This window comes from Balaenoptera physalus (assembly GCF_965194825.1).
Source record: "Balaenoptera physalus genome assembly, chromosome: 13".
NCBI lineage: Eukaryota > Metazoa > Chordata > Mammalia > Artiodactyla > Balaenopteridae > Balaenoptera > Balaenoptera physalus.
In genome coordinates, this window is record NC_138892.1 from 6,575,651 (window position 1) to 6,593,837 (window position 18,187).

General features: G+C 52.5%; 1 protein-coding gene and 3 long non-coding RNA genes across 8 annotated transcripts in view; 1 reads left to right on the forward strand and 3 right to left on the reverse strand.

Moving 5' to 3' along the window:
- Positions 1-7,390, forward strand: part of PACSIN2 (protein kinase C and casein kinase substrate in neurons 2) — a 135,690-nt gene extending 128,300 nt beyond the window's left edge. For 3 of the 5 annotated variants that reach the window (XM_082420629.1, XM_082420630.1, XM_082420631.1), the window contains 3 exons: positions 932-1,054; positions 1,497-1,693; positions 5,597-7,390. In XM_082420629.1, coding sequence (XP_082276755.1) covers positions 932-1,054; positions 1,497-1,693; positions 5,597-5,709 — 433 coding nt within the window. In that variant the 3' untranslated portion in view covers positions 5,710-7,390. The remainder of the gene's footprint in view (positions 1-931; positions 1,055-1,496; positions 1,694-5,596) is intronic. The other 2 variants (XM_082420632.1, XM_082420633.1) reach the window with 1 other exon arrangement.
- Positions 1-18,187, reverse strand: part of LOC309641080 — a 349,060-nt gene that overhangs the window by 181,004 nt on the left and 149,869 nt on the right. The gene's annotated exons all lie outside the window — the stretch shown is intronic.
- Positions 1-18,187, reverse strand: part of LOC309641093 — a 299,958-nt gene that overhangs the window by 147,972 nt on the left and 133,799 nt on the right. The gene's annotated exons all lie outside the window — the stretch shown is intronic.
- Positions 12,440-18,094, reverse strand: LOC309641079. The gene is made up of 2 exons (XR_014252509.1): positions 17,666-18,094; positions 12,440-12,875 (listed from the first exon to the last, which is right to left on the reverse strand). It is a non-coding gene; the product is annotated as an uncharacterized lncRNA (long non-coding RNA).

Sequence of the window (18,187 nt, forward strand, 5' to 3'; positions counted from 1 at the left end):
TCTGACTGAGCCATCCCCCCAGCACTTTGTGGGCCCGCTCCATGCCGCCCTGGCTTGGGAGGTGGTGCTGGCCTGGGGAGCCCTGCCCTGCAGCTCAGTGGTGCGGTCCCTCAGCTCAGAGTTCTACAGTGGGGTGCCTGGGCTCTCGGGGGCCTGTCTTATCTCTACTGTCTTGTTCTGCACTCTGTACCTGTAGTCACTGCATTTCATCGCCTGGCTGTCAGCACTCAGGCCAGGCTGGGGTCAAATTTCTCTCTGGTACCCTCTGGGCCTGGCACACAGTAGGCAGTTGATACAGTTATGCAGATGGATTTTCCCTCTCTGGAGCACAAAAGGGGTCCTTTCTTCCCAGAAAGGGCTATTCAGCAGGCTTTGGTTCTGATTTTGGAAGTTGCAGACCCAGGAGAACCAGGGCGGAGGCTGTTGGGCCCTTCTGTAGTCAGAAGGAGAGGGTACGCTGCGCTGTGGGGTCTGGAGAGCTCCGGGAGCCTCCCTCCTGCTCTCGGCAGGGCTCTGAGCCTCCCCGGCTGTCACCTTCCCCAGGCTGAGCCCCACAGGCTGTCGGCTGCCAGCTCTCAGCAGAGAGCCAGGTGGGGCAGACTATGGAGAGAACCCCTGAGCCCAGAAGCCCTTTGCTCCAGCGACAGCCTGTGCGCACCCCAGGGCTCCTGTTAGGATAGACTGTGTTCAGACACAAGGAGGGCAAAGGGAAACGTTGTTCTCTCTTAGACACTTAAAGCGCATTTAACAGCCAAAGCGTTGCCAAGTGTTTTGCTGAAACAGGCTTTCTGCGCAACAACATAGTCCTCCTATTTGACGGGGAGCTGATTTGTCCCTTCAAACCCTGGCCCTGTGATCCTGCAGCTGGGAGCACCGGGGCCGTGGGGGCCGCCGAGTTGGGGTCCCCTGAAAGCTCTCTCTCTCCCCGTAGCGACCTTAGTGTCCCGAGCAACCCCGCACGGTCAGCGCACTCACTGTCCAGCTACAACCCCTTCGAGGACGAGGACGACACGGGGAGCACCGTCAGTGAGAAGGAGGACATTAAGGCCAAAAAGTTGGTGAACAAACGTTTCCCTCTGGTTTCCACCTCGCTCCCTTTGTCTCTCCTCTCTGTCCAGGGTCTCACCCCCTCGGCACTCAAAGCAATGCATGAGGCCTGCAGGAGGTGGCCCGGCTGCCAGCTGGTGGACGGTCTCTGGCTTCTCGATCTCTTAGGGAGGGAGGCACCAGTTAACAAGCTGTGGTTGCTTTTTCTCTGCCCTCTGTTAACCCATGTCAAGGTCCCGGCACACCAGCACAGGAAGATGGGCGTGCCGGGTGGCCCCGCAGGGAGCCTGCCCACGCAGGGCTGCTGAGGGGGCCGTGATCCTGCAGAAGGGGTCCCAGCCCAGCCCCAGGGCTCCCTCGGCCACCCGGGCGGGGACCACGGCTCCAGGCAGGGCCTCAGGCCTCTGCCAACCCCGTGCTCAGGCCCCTGGGTCAACCCTTTCTTGCAGTGTGAGCAGCTACGAGAAGACCCAGAGCTACCCCACGGACTGGTCCGACGACGAGTCTAACAACCCGTTCTCCTCCACGGACGCCAACGGGGACTCAAATCCATTTGACGAGGACACACCCTCGGGGACGGAAGTGCGGGTCCGGGCCCTTTACGACTACGAAGGGCAGGAGCACGATGAGCTGAGCTTCAAGACTGGTAGGTGGACTTCCCGGCTGGCATCGGGGGCGAGTGCTTCCAGCCTGCTGGGGGAGGTTGGTTGTTTTAAGTCTGCTACAATTCCTGCTAGTTTCATTTGTGTGTTCGCCAATCCACCCCCCATTTTAAAAGTAGCAGATGGGGGCTTCCCTGGTGGCACAGTGGTTAAGAATCCGCCTGCCAATGCAGGGGACAAGGGTTCAAGCCCTGGTCCGGGAAGTTCCCACATGCCGCGGAGCAACTAAGCCCGTGTGCTACAACTACTGAGCCTGCGCTCTAGAGCCCGCGTGCCACAACTACGGAAGCCCGCTTGCCTAGAGCCTGTGCTCTGCAACAAGAGAAGCCACCGCAATGAGAAGCCCACGCACCTCAACGAAGAATAGCCCCTGCTCTCCGCAACTAGAGAAAGCCCGCGCGCAGCAACGAAGACCCAATACACCCAAAAATAAATAAATAATTAAAATAAATTAATTAAAAAAAAAAAAGTAGCAGATCCTCAACACCAAAGCTTAGAAGACAGCGAGGTGCCCATGTGCCTTTGCCCAAGATGCTGCCCCAGCAGGGCTAAGGCCTGTGCACGGGAGATGCTGATCGCCAGGCCCCCTGGAAGCAGCTGCCCTACGGGTCCCCAAGCGAAGCCTTTCTCCAGAGGCCCACAGCTGGCAGAGGAGCCCAGACCCCAGAACAGCAGGCAGCGTGTCCGTGGGCCCGCAGAGCCTCATCTTGGGGCAGTGCCTTTCACGCTCTTCCTGCAGCCATGCTGTGTGCACGCCTACCACCAACACACCTTTGCTGCCAGTAGCTGAAGCCCCGGTTTTATAGAACAGTCTGGATCCTGATTGTATGAGCTCTGCGTGTGGAGATTTTCTATCCTGTCCTTTTTTTTTTTTTTCTTTAATGCTGGTTGCAGCTCACCAAATGGGTTGCAACCCTCCATTTGAAGAGCACTATCTTCGATCCTGTCCAGAGAGGCCTGATCGGCCTGGCGCCAGGTGGGCCCAAAGGGAGCCAAGTTCCTTCCTTCTGCCTTGCCCCTCCTCAAAGTCAGCCCAGATTCAGCACCCATCCCTCCAGGGCAGGGGCTGTGCTGGGCCCTGACTCAACCAGCACAGGCTGAAGTGTGCCCTCCGCGCTCCATCTCTGGGACAGACCCTCACTTCTGAACCCACCCCACCTCGGCTGGGGCTGTGTCCGGAAGCCCTCCTCTCTGCACTCAGCAGGCCACCCAGCTCTCCCCAGACACTCGACCCCAGGGTTGGTCATTGGGTGCCTATGGCTGGTTGTAGAAAATTCTTTTTTTTTTTTTTTTTTAAATTAATTAATTAATTTATTTTTGGCTGTGTTTGGTCTTTGTTGCTGCTCGTGGGCTTTCTCTAGTTGCGGTGAGCAGGGGCTACTCTTCATTGTGGTGCGCAGGCTTCTCATTGCGGTGGCTTCTCTTGTTGTGGAGCACGGGCTCTAGGCGCGTGGGCTTCAGTAGTTGTGGCACTCGGGCTCAGTAGTTGTGGCTCACGGGCTCTAGGCACGCGGGCTCAGTAGTTGTGGCACACGGATTAGTTGCTCCGCGGCATGTGGGATCTTCCCAGACCAGGGCTCGAATCCGTGTCCCCTGCATTGGCAGGCGGATTCTTAACCACTGCGCCACCAGGGAAGCCCTGGATGTAGAAAGTTCTTACGTGTCTTTAAACACCTCTGTTGAGTTTTCTTTTTGTTTCTTTTTTTTTGGGGGGGGGGCGTGCCTTGAAGCTTGCGGGAACTTAGTTCCCTGATCAGGGATCGAACCCGTACCCCCCCGTAGTGGAAGGGTAGAGTCCCAACCCCTGGACCGCCAGGGAATTACCTCGAGTTTTCTGACATCTTTGGTTGGGGTTGTTTCCCCCCTGCTTTGTTTGTTGACTGATTGATTTTCAATTTCTCATTGTTTCTAAATCTTTTTTTTTCTCGTTTGGCCCCACTGTACAGCTTGTGGGATCTTAGTTCCCTGACCAGGGATTGAACCCGGTCCCCGGCAGTGAAAGCGCCAAGTCCTAACCACTGGACCGCCAGGGAATTCCCTCTAAATTTTACCTATTGGATTAGTCAGCAGTTTTATAGATTTAAAATGTTTCCTTCCGTTCCCAGTGAATTACCAAAAGCAAACTGAAATGAATGTTTCTAGTCACCGGTTTACATTTTCACAACTTGGAAGGTTCCTATTAGTTTCGTCTGTTTTCCGTGTTATTTTCCTTTTCCCCGACGTGACATTAGTTCCCGGCCCATACCGCTTCCGCTGTCTTCAGCACGCTCTGGCCGCTCTCCACGTCTCTGGGCCTTGGGAGCCTGCGGAGTCTTTGCTTGGTGCACTTTTCACCACGTGACAGCATCATAGAGCTGGTGCCCTGTCGGCTCCGGGGAGCCTCGCTCATCAGGGCCTGATGGGAGAAACACCAGTCGTCAGTGTCGGCCCTGCCGGGGGCCCACGGGGGCACCTGGGGGTGGGCGAAGATGAGGTTTACTGCTCAGCACGCCACGCCTCGGCCCCCTGCATTCGCTCCTGATGTTGCCAAGCCAGACTTGCACGAGCACGGGTGCTGCCAGAAGCGGGTCGTGTGCACAGCAGCGGGCAGGAGAACCATCTCGCTCATGGGCGTAACGGCAGCCGCCGTTTACCGAGTGCTCGCTACACAGACCCAGGGCCCTTTTGTGTTTTAACACTTAGTCCTCACAGCGCCCCCCCACCCCTTCCCCCGGTCCACAGATGAGGAAACTAGGCCCCAGGGGCGGGGCCTTGGCCAGGTCTCCCAGCAGCCCAGGTATTGGCCCCCCAGGCATCTGGATCAGTATCGCTGCTACACAAAGTAAGGAGTCAGGGAAATGTTGCTAAACAAGGCGTAATTGCCTGAGGAAAAAAAATGCAACTGAGCCTGAAAAATGGACCAAAATGCCAGCAAGAAATACAAAGCTGCAAACTGAACAGTGAGAAGGGGCCTCAGCTGGCCTGTCCTCCGCCAGTTCCCACAGCCGTCGCTGCAGGGCGCTCACCGGCCAGAGCTCCTTCCCGTCGCCTGGCTGGGCTGCCCTGCCGTCCTGAACAGGAGAGGCCCAGGCCTGGACCTCCCTCCACCTCAGCCCTGACCACACCTTTGGTCCTCGTCCCCTGGCCTGTCTCCGGGAGGGGCCAGGGCTCCATCTGTCCCTCTCTCATGTCTGTATCTCCTTCACCACACAGGGCCTTGGCGTGATGTAGAGGCTCCTTCATGCTTGAACAAACGACAGATAAACTGCACTAACACAGAGCCATGGGGAGACTCCAGAACTGTGCCAACACTCTCAGTGTTGGGAGGGGTTGATTTCTTTAAGTCAGAGGACAAATGTTCTGAGCTAGGTGCTGGGGATAGAATAATGGGTCCCCAACCCTCCCACAGCCTGCAGTCCAGACACACATTAAATGAAGGCACCAAGACCATGGCAACAAGTGCTGGAGGAGATACAAGATCAGGCGGGCCAGGGCCCAGGGCAAGGAAGGATGGCAGTACAGGGCTGTGAGGGAGGTGGCACGGACCCTGTGAAAGGATTCCTATGACCTGGCCTGGGACAGTCAGGAAGGCAAAAGTCCTGCAGCGTTTAATTCTGCAGCGTTTAATTCTGGGAGCCCCGCTGGCAACTGAGAATGGCTTGCTTTGGGGTCACTGTGTGAGAGACCGGCGTCTTTAGATCTCTCAGAGGCCCCCATGGCTAAACACAAAACCTCAGATGCAACTTGGTAGAGAAAGAGCCAGGCCCTCGGGCCACGTTGCCCCCAGGAGAATGCCTGCCCCTCCCACCCAAGTTAGGGACCCTTTGTGGGCCCACGGTGGGGGCTAAAACACGAGGGTGACTCTCTGACCCGGTGGTCACCAAGACCGCTTCCTTTTTGTCTTGCAGGGGATGAGCTGACCAAGATAGGGGATGAGGATGAGCAGGGCTGGTGCAAGGGACGCTTGGACAACGGACAGGTTGGCCTGTACCCAGCGAATTACGTCGAGGCGATCCAGTGACGGGCTGGTGGGCTGGCTGGCGGAGGGGTGGAGGTGGAGGGCCCAGGAGCTCTGTTAGCCATTGGCCCCGGGCTCTGGTGCCTCCAGCCAGCTGTGTGGGCATCCACTCCTTTTCCTGCAAAAGATGATGGTTCCATTGCTCTTGGCTTCATGGTGTCTCTTGAAGGCAGACAAGCTGGTCATTTTACCTGGGACTCGGCACCCTTTCCACAGTGCAAATGGAGAGATGTGCAAACAGGAAGATGCAATACAACAGAAATCGCCGGGCCCCTCCCCGCCCCCGCTCCCGCTCCCCTACTCGCTGTGTGTTGGCTTATCATGGATCTGTATATTCTTGACCTTGTCTTTCCTCCTCTCCTCCAAGTCCATGGTAATGGTGGGTTACACTGATTCTGGTTCCACTGATTACTTTCTCTGACGAGTCCCATCACCTGCAACTTAGATGAACAAACTTAAATGCCATTTTCTGAGGGAGGACTTTGAGGTTTTTAATTTAAAGGCTGTGTACAGTTACTTTTTTATATACATGTTCTTCCATTCATTTATACTTAAATTATGGCATAGATGGATGTACACCAGTCTTAAGGAAATATCTCTATTTCCATGTCGTACTGTTAATCAACCATGCCACTGCCTGGGGCAAGCTGCGAGAGCCGGTAGCTCATTTGGACAGACAATGTTTGAGACAAGAGATTGCAGTAGAAAGATGGGAACACATGGTTGGATTCCTGTTGTGAATGCTGTCCACATTTGGGGCATCCAAATGTGAGTTTCGCAAATAACCTTATGTCGTACTCTCTAAAGTCACCATATTTAAAAACTATTTTCACTCTGTGCTTAAAACTTCACTCATGCAAATTAACAATTTTATCAGTGATTTGAAAGGTTAAAAAATAAGAAGACTAACTTTTCAAGTGAATGCATCTATAGTTAAGATGCTTTATATTAGACTGTCATGTCTTGGTGTATATCTGTATATATTATTTGATATTCAGAGAATCTAAAGAGCTCGTCTACTGTGTTAATGAGATTTAACAGCTTTTGACAGTGGGTTTAATTTGTAAACTGCTTGAAGACCGTGGCATTTGGGCACAGGCCTGGCTGGTCGGCTGAGACCCTCCGGGCTCGGGCCCTGGGCCTCTCTGAAGTGGAGCCTGCGGTAGGGAAGTCTGTCCTCACTGGCTGGCTGTGGGTCCAACTTCTAACTAGCCTTAGTCCTTTCTGTAGCAGAACACTGTACAAACCTCCCGTGTCTTTCCAGCAGTTGCAGATTTCACTGTCATCTGTATTCCTCGTGAGCAAACAAAAGCTGGGTCTCACCCCCCTAGCACAAGGGTCTCTTCTCAGCATCCTTAGTCATCAGGGAGCAGGCGTGCTGGGGCAGGAAGCTACACTGTAGTCACGGGGCAGGGGAGGGAGGGATAACCTTTATTTTGTGTAACTCAGACATTGGAGAAATGGCTGCTGCCATCACAAGCTATGCATTTTATTCAGTGTTTCCAGTGAGCTTGATGTCTTGCTTGGAAAATGGATGTGTGTCTGTCTGTCATGAACACTTACCAGCAGAAATCCTCACTCCTTTGCTACAGATGTACCAAAAATTGTCACGTCTTTTCAGTTTAGGTGTTTCTTTAAACGCATAGTATTTTAGAAAAAAATCAATAAACAGTTGATCTCGTGAGTATGACAGTCTCTGTGCTGTGCGTGTGCCTCACGCTCTCATCAGCTGGTGGACGTGTCTTCATTGGCATTTATGCACCAGCTCTGGAGCCGGGCAAGATCCCAGGTACAAGACCACTGCCCAGGGGACCGTGTCCCTGTCCCACTGCCCCTGCCAAGCTAGAGGTTGGGGAGTTGAGGCACCGGAGCCCCTTGCAGTTCTCCTCTCCCCGAAACCTGCCGCTGTGTGGCCTAGGCTCCCCCAGTGTGGGCAGCAGGCTGGCGCCTCCCTACCCACTCGCCAAGGCCCAAATAGCAGGACCAGACCAGAGGCCACTCCTCACCCGAGCTTCCTTGAACGTATTTCCCGAGCACCCGCTGTGCACTGGGCCCTCTCTCCTTACCTTATCTGCAAAGAGCTTGCCCATCTCCAAACACGCTGTGAGTGAGATGAGTCTCCCCGTCTCCATTTTACAGAGAAAGAAGCAGAGGCTCCAAGAGCCAGACTCACCCAAGGAGTCCCCGCTGGTCTGTGGCACCAAGTAAAATCCCTGAAGAGCCCTCCACCCTCACCCTCGGGGGTGACCTGAGTCGAAAGGAGGCCGGGGCAAAGCGGGAAAGGAGAGATGTGAGGGCTGCCGGACTCACTCACATCGGTCAGGCTGCCAGAGAAGCGCCCCACCTGGGCACCAGGGCCTCACAGGGGAGCAGAAGGAGCGAGGGGGTAGCTGCCACGGCAGGGGTAAACTTTGCCCAGCTCATGAAGGGCCAAGGATGAATCTCTGTCATCTGCCACCTGGTCTGATGGTGATGGGGCCCCTGCTGTCCGCTTCTGAGGAGGAGTTGGATGGAGCCCATCGCCGCTGCCTGCTGCCCAGGGCGGTCACCAGCTTCTGCCTCGCCAGCCCCAGGCTCCTCCGAGAGACAGGCTGGGCCAGGGCAGAACAGGGGGGGTCAGAGCAGGCTCCCACTCCCATCTCCTGAGCTGGGCCTGCTGGCCAGCCAGCCCTGGGCTTCTGGTGAGCTCAGGTTCTGTGATGCCAGCGCACGGGGGAGGCTGGAGTCACCCCACTTTGCAGAAGACACAGAAGGTCTGGAAACTCAAGTCCAGTGACTTGCCCAAGGCCCTGTGACAGAACCGTGATTCAAACCCACATCTGCAGGATTCTCGAGGGCAAGCCCGTCCTCGCTCCCTCCACTGGCGGATAAAGAACAAGGTGGGTGAGCAGGAGGAACCCTCAAAAGTCGGGCCGACACCACCGCTGCTCGGCGAGGCCCTTTTCTCAGCTTCCTGTATCCTCAGAGCTCCTGCAAGGAAGCCTGGAGGGCCCACACTGCCCACCTGCCCTCTCCTGTCCTGGCCCTCAGGGTGAGCCTGGAAACCTTAACTCGCTCCTGGCCCTCATCTTCTCAGGCAAGAGTGATACCTGCCTCCCCGGGTGGGGGTCAGGGTTAAGGGGTGAAAGGCCACAGGTGCTCAGGAGGTGATAACTTTTGCCATGATTATGCGTGACACCTCATCCTCCTGGTCCCCCGTCAGGACCCCCTGGCATCCTTGGCTGCCCCTCCCACGCCCTCCATGCTGGGCCACTGAGCTCTCTTTGCCTCTCTGTCCTTCCCCACCCCCACAGCCACTGCCTGGGCCAAGCTGCCCCTTCTCCCCCTGGGTCACTGCTGCATCCACACCACCCTCAGGGGTCCCCAGGGCCCTCAGCAGCCCACCCCACTTCCCTCAGCGGGGGGAGGGCGGGGGGGAGTATTTCCTCCTCTCCAAGCCCCCCAGTAATGCCCAGAGGGCAAGTGACCTCTGGCCTAGTGACCTGGGCAGGGATCTGATGCTGCCACAATACGAGCTAAAACACTGGGTCTTCTGAAGTCCCTGCAGATGGAGGACAGGGCTGGCCTCGGTGTCCCAGGCTTCCCTGCAGGGCCCTTATCCACCTAAACACAGGCAGGCCGGTCCCTTTGCCTGGCCTGGCCTTCTCTGGGTGGCCTGTGGGTCTGGGCTGTGCCAACGCCTCAAGTCCTAGGGGGCAGGCTTGGGGGGCCGCTTGCCATCCGTGGGATAGGGGTGTGGGAGGCTGAGGGGCCCCTCCTTGTTCACGGGGAAACTGAGGCCAAGTGAGGGTCAGGAGTGACGCGCCTGTGGCCACAGAGCAAGTGGCTGGAGGAGCTGAGCCAGGTCTGACCCCGAGTAGCCCCTCCTGGCAGGCAGTTGGCTCCCTCCCTCCCTATTTTCTGTTCCTGGGTTGTATTCATTCACCAAGCATTTCTTGAGCACCTACTGTGTGCAAGACTTGGTGGTGCCAGGACAGACATGAGGAAGGGCCCACGTTTGCCTTCAGGGGACTCCAGAGATCAGGGAGGGACGGAGTCACTGTGATACTGGCCGCAGTGGCCAGAAAGGAGGGGGCAGGATGGTCTCCTGAGTGTGCGCGGTGGATTCTGGAGGTCAGCCTACAAGTCTCAGGAAATTTGGACAAACAGGGCCTCCCAACCCGGCTCCAAGACCCTAAGGGGCGGAGCACTATGGGGTCCTTGAGCTGCTTCCCCCACTTCCAGCGGGAAGCGTCCCCGCCTGCGTGGAGGTCAGGCTGGGCTGTGGGCAGACTGGGGGGACCTCCACCCCTGGGGGCCCTGAAGCCCGAGCAGGTGCCTGAGCCTCTCTGAGCTGGGTGTCCAGAAGCGGGAGAACTTGCCAGGTCGGGGCCCTGCTCTCAAGGTGTCCTGGAAACTACCTCTCATCCCCCCACCCTCTCTCACAGCCCCAGCTCTCTCCAGGGTGGCAGCTGCCCCCCTCTGCGCCCCTGCCCAGACACCGGCAGGAGGTGTGTGCCCCTTTCCGGGCCTTAGTTTTCCCTTAGACGGGCCCGCAGTGACCTCCGGGCTGGATCTCTGTGGTCTCTGGAGGGAGCGAGCAGAAGGGCCGGGCCACAGGGCCTCAATGGACAGACCTGGGGCCCCCTGGTGGAGACGCCTGGGCCTGGGATAGAAGCAGCTCCGCTGCCCGGGGAAGGACAGACCCAGGTTGAGGTATGAGGCTCATGCCCCACCAGGCAGGGCCACTGCCAAGCACAGGGTCAGAGGAGCCACGCTGACGCCGGCACTCTTGGGGGACAGGCAGCTTCTCAGCCTGCTGTTTCCAACCAGCCTTGGGCTAAACATGTATCAGCTACATGCCAGGCCCTGTGCTGAGCACCTTTCCCTGCAAAGGATCATAGAAATCTCCTCACGATGTATGAGCACCATTTTATAGATGAGGAAACAAACGAGAGAGCTTGAGTGACTTACATCGGGCCACACAGCAAGTCAGGGTAGAGGTGGGGTTTGAACTCCGATGCCCAACTCCAAACAGCAGATGCTGTTGTCTAAACTGCTGGTTCTCAAACATCTAGAGGGCTTGTTACAACCCAGCTTGCTGGGCCACATTCCAGAGTTTCTGAGTCACCAGGTTGGGGGTGAGGCCCAGGGCTTGCATATCTAACAAGTCCCCAGCTGACGCTGACCCAGGACCACCCTCTGAGCAAGTCAGAGCTGCCCAAAGTACCAGCGATTCCGTGTCCTCCTTGATTTGTTCATACAACCAGCAGATGCTCCTAACCCAGCTCTGGGGACCCAGAGACCGATCAACCAGTCTGGGCCGAGGAGGTGGGCACGGTATGGACAAAGAGAGCCCAGGGAGCAAGGGACACAGGCCAACGTGACCTCCCACCCCTGGCAAGGGGCAGGGAGGGTTAGGAGGCAGCCAGGTAGTAGAGGGAGAGGTGCCTCATGAGGGTCGGATGGGCACCCTGTGTCCCTGACCCTCAGTTTCCTCATCTGGAAAATGGGGAAATGGTTCCTATCTTTTCTTTTTCATCATCATTTGGTGTCAAGAGTGTGAAAGTGCTTGTTTAAACACACAAATATGAGGCACCTTGTTGTGAAAGTGGTCTCACCCCCAAACACCATCCTAACTCAAGCCGGTAATAACCAAAGTATGCAGACCCCAGATGGAGACTCCGGATCCTCCCCAGCCAGAGGCTGGGCGTGAATGCTTCCTCCAAGCCGTATATTCATCCATCTCTGAAACTGTACGGAAGAAGGCTGGGTTTTCCGCACCAAAATTTGACAAAATATTTTTTTCTTCTCTGAAAATTAACGAGTCTTACAAAGGTGTGAAAACGAAGCCAGTGGTTAAGAGCATGGACTGTGAGGTCATATTCTCTGCACTCAAACTTGGCTCCAATTGTGGGACCTTACGTAGCTACGTTACCTTGAGCAAAATACTTAATTTCTCCGAGGCTTGGTTTGCTCATCTATAAAATGGCAATAATAGTAAACATTTGTATTTCACTCTGTGCCAGACCCTGTTCTAAACTCTTTAACATTTATTAATATTTAACAAAGCAGCCCTATGAACTAGGTAAATATTATTCCTATTTCTATAGGTAAGGAACCTGAGGCACAGAGAGGTTAGGTAACTTGCCCAAGGTACCGTACAGCCAAGAGAGCTAGGTTCAGACGTGGGTAGTGCAGTACAGTCCCTGCCCACTAGGCTGTGCTATTGGACAACGAGGTCGCCTGCCTCAGAGGGCGGGGATGTGCCTGCCCCCAGTGGCGCTCATTAACATACCTACCAGAATGGGAGTTACCCCATTTCGGAGACGGCGGACCTGAAAGGCCCTCCTCCGTGCTCTGGAGCACCTCAGTGCCACTACTGGCACGTCTTCTTGCTTAAACAGCAAGCTCCTTGGTGCAGACACTGGGCCTTAATCTTCTCTCTAGCCCCAGTGCTTTGGAGCGAAACTGAAAAGAAAAAATGAAATCAATTTTGGACCACCCAATAAAACTCAGATTGGACTGTTTTAGACCTCTTCAAATCCTCTGTGGAAAAGGCTAGGAAATGAAGGAAGGAAGGAACAGATGAACAAATGAACTGCATAAATAACATCACTCTCTGAGGAAAGGATAACTAACACCGGCCGTCAGCGGGCTAAAGCCCTGCCATGCAGCATGGCAACCGAAAGCCACAGAAACCCGAGTGCCTGGCCAAGAGGTCTGAGAACAAAAAGCCCCGAGCCGGATGGCATTTTTTTTTTTTTTTTTTTTTTTTTTATTTATGGCTGTGCTGGGTCTTCGTTTCTGTGTGAGGGCTTTCTCTAGTTGTGGCAAGTGGGGGCCCCTCTTCATCGCGGTGCGCGGGCCTCTCATTATCGCGGCCTCTCTTGTTGCGGAGCACAGGCTCCAGACACGCAGGCTCAGTAATTGTGGCTCACGGGCCTAGTTGCTCCGCGGCATGTGGGATCTTCCCAGACCAGGGCTCGAACCCGTGTCCCCTGCATTGGCAGGCAGATTCTCAACCACTGCGTCACCAGGGAAGCCCGAGCCGCATGGCATTTGATCAACAAGGTGAAACTGACTGCAAGCGAACTGTGTGCAGCTCATTGGCCACTTCCTGGTCGAGATTAGCCAGGCTCCTCCTGCCCCTCTATGATAGTTTTCACAAAACAATGTTAATGACCACTCTGTAGTTGTAAAAGGAACAAAGGTTCAGATGAAAACTTGGAAACTAAGCAAAAGTATTCAGAAAAACATTGAAGTCCCAACATCCAGAGGTAATACTGCTGACATTCTGGTGCATTTTTTCTAGTCTTTTTTCTAAACATACACATGTGCCCATGTTTCATTGTCCTTATCATTAATGTGTGTGTTTTTTACAAAACTGGGATCATACTCTAAACGTAGTTTGGTACCCTGCTTCATTCTCTTAATATTTGATCATGAGCATTTTCTCCTGTCCCTAAATATGCTTCCACTAAAAATGTTTAATGGCTGCATGACATTCCATGTGTTAGAAGTCTCATATTGCTGAGCATGTCTTTGTTTCCCATCTTTTTTTACTTCTTAAGGTATAATTTACATACAGTAAAATGCACCCTGTTTAGTGTATAATTTGACAAATGCACATAAGTCATGTAACCACCACCACAAACAAGATATAGAACTGTCCCCTCACTCTCCAGATTTCTGCCTGGTCCTCTGTAATCAACCCCTCCTTGTATTTCCAGCCCCTGGAAACCACTGATCTGTCTTGTTTCCATAGTTTTGCCTTTTCCAGAATGTCATATGAATGGAATCATACAATATGTAGCTTTTTGAAATTGTCTTATCTTTCACTTCACGTAATTCGTCTGCAATCCATCCACGTAGTTTCATGGATCAGTTTGTTACTACTTATTGTGGGTAGTTTACATTGAATGAATTTACCATGGTTTGTCAGTCCAATTGAAGGATATTTGGGTTGTTTCTAGTTTTTGATTACAAATAAATGTGTTATAAACATTCAAGTACAGGTTTTGTGTAAACATAATTTTTCATTTCACTATCCAATTATTTTTTATAATATTGTAATGTTGCAAATGTCACAGTAATGAGGATTCTAAATCTTTTATCCCATTAAGGGCGGTAATGGCATCAGCTTAAATTTCTTTTTTTTTTTTTAAATAAATTTATTTATTTTAGTTTTGCCTGAGTTGGGTCTTCGTTGCTGTGTGCGGGCTTTCTCTAGTTGTGGCAAGTGGGGGCTACTCTTCGTTGCAGTGCACGGGCTTCTTGTCACAATGGATTCTCTTATTGTGGAGCATGGGCTCTAGGCGTGTGGGCTTCAGTAGTTGTGGCTCGCGGGCTCTACAGCACAGGCTCAGTAGTTGTGGTGCACGGGCTTAGTTGCTCCGCGGCATGTGGGATCTTCCCGGACCAGGGCTCGAATCCGTGTCCCCTGCGTTGGCAGGCGGATTCTTAACCACTGTGCCACCAGGGAAGTCCTAAATTTCTATTTTTAAAAAATCAATCAAGGTGAATTCCCTGGCGGTCCAGGAGCTAGGACTCCGCGCTTCCACTGCAGGGGACACAGGTTCGATCCCTGGTCAGGGAACTAAGATACCACAAGCCACATAGTGCAGCCAAAAAAACGGGGGCAGAGAGGGCATTTGTGAATTTCCAGAAGTGTGAAACCAAGCAGGACTCCACGGTGCCCTCCTGGGTACAAAAGCCCTTCTGTGTCCCCTGTCTCTTGTTTGTGAAAAACAGCTTTAGTCTCCCAGAACTTCCCTGTGTTCCAAAGACCAGACTCAAGCAGCTACTAATCAAGGAAGTGAGGAAATGCAGAAACAAAGGAAAAGCAGTCAAGAAACTAGTTCATCGATAGAGCAGAGTCCTAGTTCCTCCTCATAACAATTGTCATAACAATCTGATGCATCTTTGAGTTGTTCTGAAGAAACTAAGACCCCACGCAGGTGGAGGTTGTTGACTACACGCTGACCCCAAGCACATTGACCCCAGACTGGTTGGAACCAGAAGGTTCCTGAAATATCACCCTGTTAACTCACCACCAACCAATCAGAAGAAAGCCCACGAGCTGAAACCCTCACCCCAATGTTGCCTTTAAAACCCATTCCCTGAAAACCATTGAGGAGTTTGGGTCTTGGAGCATGAGCTGCCCATTCTCCTTTGCTTGGTGCCTGCAATAAACACTATGCTTTCCTTCACCACAACCCAGTGTCAGTAAACTGGCTTTGTTGTGCAGTGGGCAAGCAGACCCAAGTTCAGTTTGGTAACAAGTGCACTGCCTGAGCATATATGGATTGGTGGAAATCAGATAAGACTGGGAATTCCCTGGTGGCCCAGTGGGTAGGACTCCACGCTCCCAATGCAGGGGGCCTGGGTTCAATCCCTGGTCGGGGAACTAGATCCCGCATGTATGCCACAACTAAGAAGCCCGCATGCTGCAACTAAAAGATCCCGCATGCCACAACTAAAGATCCCATGTGCTGCAACTAAGACCCGGCACAGCCAAAATAAATAAATTAATTAATTAATTTAAAAAAAAAAAAAAGCAGATAAGGTTGCTCATGATTCCATGGGCTCATTTTCAAAAGTATCTGACCTGTACAGAAATGGCATGTCTGAGATAGTGTTCACTTTGTAAAGAAAAAAAAATGTTGCCTGCCATACCAGTTCTACAAGGATCAAGCCAACAGCCACTGCAGTCACCCACTGACAGTGTACCTGAGGGGAATTCAGGATGGAGAAAAACAGGAATCATTCTGTCCTTTGGATACTGGCCCTGAGATAGTTAAGATACATAACTAAGGAAAAATTTCAGTAACCCCAGATTCTTGTATCTTCCCATACAGAGAAAAGCACTAAAATCATTAACTTGAGATGTCTGTTTTTGTGATTCCCAGTAATCTTTTGACTTTCAAATACATGTTTTTTTCCAGCCCCTCCCCCCCAAATTCATATATATCCTGGCTCCTCCCTCACCTCTTTGGAACAGTACATCAAGGCTATGTGAAAGGCTGTCTCCTGGGTTACAATCCTCAGGAAGACGCTGAATAAATTCAACTCACAGCTCTTACATTGTGTGTTTTTTTTGTTTTGTTTTGTTTTTTAAAGTCAGCAATTTGTTTTCTTTTCAGCACTAACTAAAGTCCACCAGGGCAAGGACGAGATCTGCGCTTATTCTTACTTTGTGACTCATCATACAACTATGTAAGCATGTCCAGTTTTTCCTAGAGTGGCACTTGGCTTTCAGCAAGCTCCTGTCCGACTGGATGGACTAAATAAACTAAATGTTGTCTCACTTGGCCAGAGCCACACCAGGATATCCCCATAAGACACAGATGGCAAGAACAGTACCCAGAAAGCAACGTGGGCCTGCCTGTTGGCTGGGCCCTTCTTTCGAAGCTCTTCTGTGTTCTATTATGCTCAGATCTGAAGCAATGAATTTCTGCCTACCCTCCTTTGAGAGCAAGAGGATTTCCTTTCCTCTTCAGGATTTAGTATGACTAGATTTTGCTTCTACTCCTGGCAGCAATGGATCTTTGCTTGTAACCTGAGGGAGAGTGAATTTGCTGCTTTTGCTTTCTAAGAGAGAAGGGAAGCGGGTGGGGTTTTGTGCCCGTCCCCCAAAAGTTGGATGCCTGCCCTACCAAGGGGTTTCTCTCTGGTGTCAGAGATCTCTGTCTCCATCTTTCTCATGAAGAAAGATTTCTGATGGAGGTTTACGGAAAAGAGCTTGTGAATGAATGTAAACTCTTGTTGTTTCTGAGGCTCCTAGCTATTCCAAATTGACATGCTAGCCCATGCTTGGCCTCTAAGAATTCATTAAAATTTTAACTTATTTCCTCTTGCCCACTTGTGTGGCAGCCACCTCTTTCCCCTGTGCTTTGCCAAAGGTGAAAGAGCTCTTTGTTCAAAGTGTCTTTGGAGAGGCTAGGCTCTCTTTGGAATTCAGTTTACTTGGTTGCTTTGCAACCTCAGCTCTCTGATGGGCTCAAGAGAAGTTATGATTTTAAAGGGTATCCAGCCTTTTCTCATTATTATGTTAGGAGTGACATTCTTTGCAGCTTTCTACATTCTAAGCCCATTCCACGCATCCTTACTGAATGCATACTATGTGCCAGGCTTTGTTCTAGGTGCTGGGGATAGAGAGGTAGATGCAATACATCTGATCTCAAAAAATTTATATTCAGTTGAGGGGAGTATTACACATTATTGGCATTAGGTGATAATAAGTTCTATGAAGAATGCTTAAGCAGATGATAGAAAAGAGAAAGATGGGTGTACAAATGGTATTTTTTTGGGGTGTCTGTGTCTCCTTATGCCCCAACTAGTGTAGATACTGTCTACACTTCATTGCACTTTTTTCCTTCTTCTCAGGGATCTCTGTACTGGAGACTGGAGTAGACAATATCCTGAAATCTGATATATAACTTGGTAAGAAGATTTCAACTCCAAAGAGTAAATGGGACCATCGTTCCCATTCCCATCAGAAAGCACAGGACTCATAAACATGCCAGGTATTCTGTGTAGGGTCAAACCCGTACCTAGGGACACAAGGTACAGGGGTATGTATATACTTTGACTCAATACAAGGCAGAACTTCCAGTCACAGCTGAAACTTACTGTAAAAGTAACTTACTGTTCTGGAAGGTAATACATTTCCCTTCCTTAGAATAGTTCCAACCCTGCAAGCTTCCAACTTCCCTGAGGGCATCTAACCAGACAGGTTGGAAGACCACTGCCAAAGCCTTTCCCAGGGCTTCACTGGGAACTGCTCTCCTGCACTGCTCAGCACCGATACCCCATCTCTCACCCCACTGTACAGAGGAGCAAACCCAGCTTTAGAGACGTGATCTGACCAAGGTCACAGAGCTGGGAAGGAGCTGGCTGGACTGAGCTTGGAGCCAAGGTGTTGCATTTGACTCCAAAACCTGTTATCCTTCTCCTGACCCGCGGAACCTCAGGTGACACTTACCTAGTGGCTCCACACCCACTAACGCAAAACAGGCACCTTTCTCCAAGCGTTTAAACCCTCCAGTTAGTAATGTCAGCCGAAGGGTAGGAAAGGGCCAGCTTCTTTTCTTGTCTATATTCATCAGATTTGACTGAGCGCCTTTTGCCTCAGGAGAACTGCTGACTCTCTCACTGACGTAACCCAAACTGATCCCTTTCGCCATAGGACGCTTCCCACCAGGGCTCAGGCGACTAGCGAAAATCCGGCGCCTGGACTGAGTCCTCGGGTGTGGGGAGACGGCGGGGAGGCCCTTGCCCCGCAAGTTTCCTCCTTTGCCACTTGGAGTGACAGGTTCTGCCGCTCTCACGGGGAGGAGGTGAGAGGACCTTGGCCGAGGAAGCAGTTCGTCAGCCGAAGCGGCGGTGGCTCGACCAGCCGTGCGCGTAGGCACAAAGCCGACCCGGGCCGGGCTTCGCCACGCACCGCCGGGAGCGGAGGCCCGGCGGAAGCCTGGAGGAGGCGCACGAACCTCCTGCG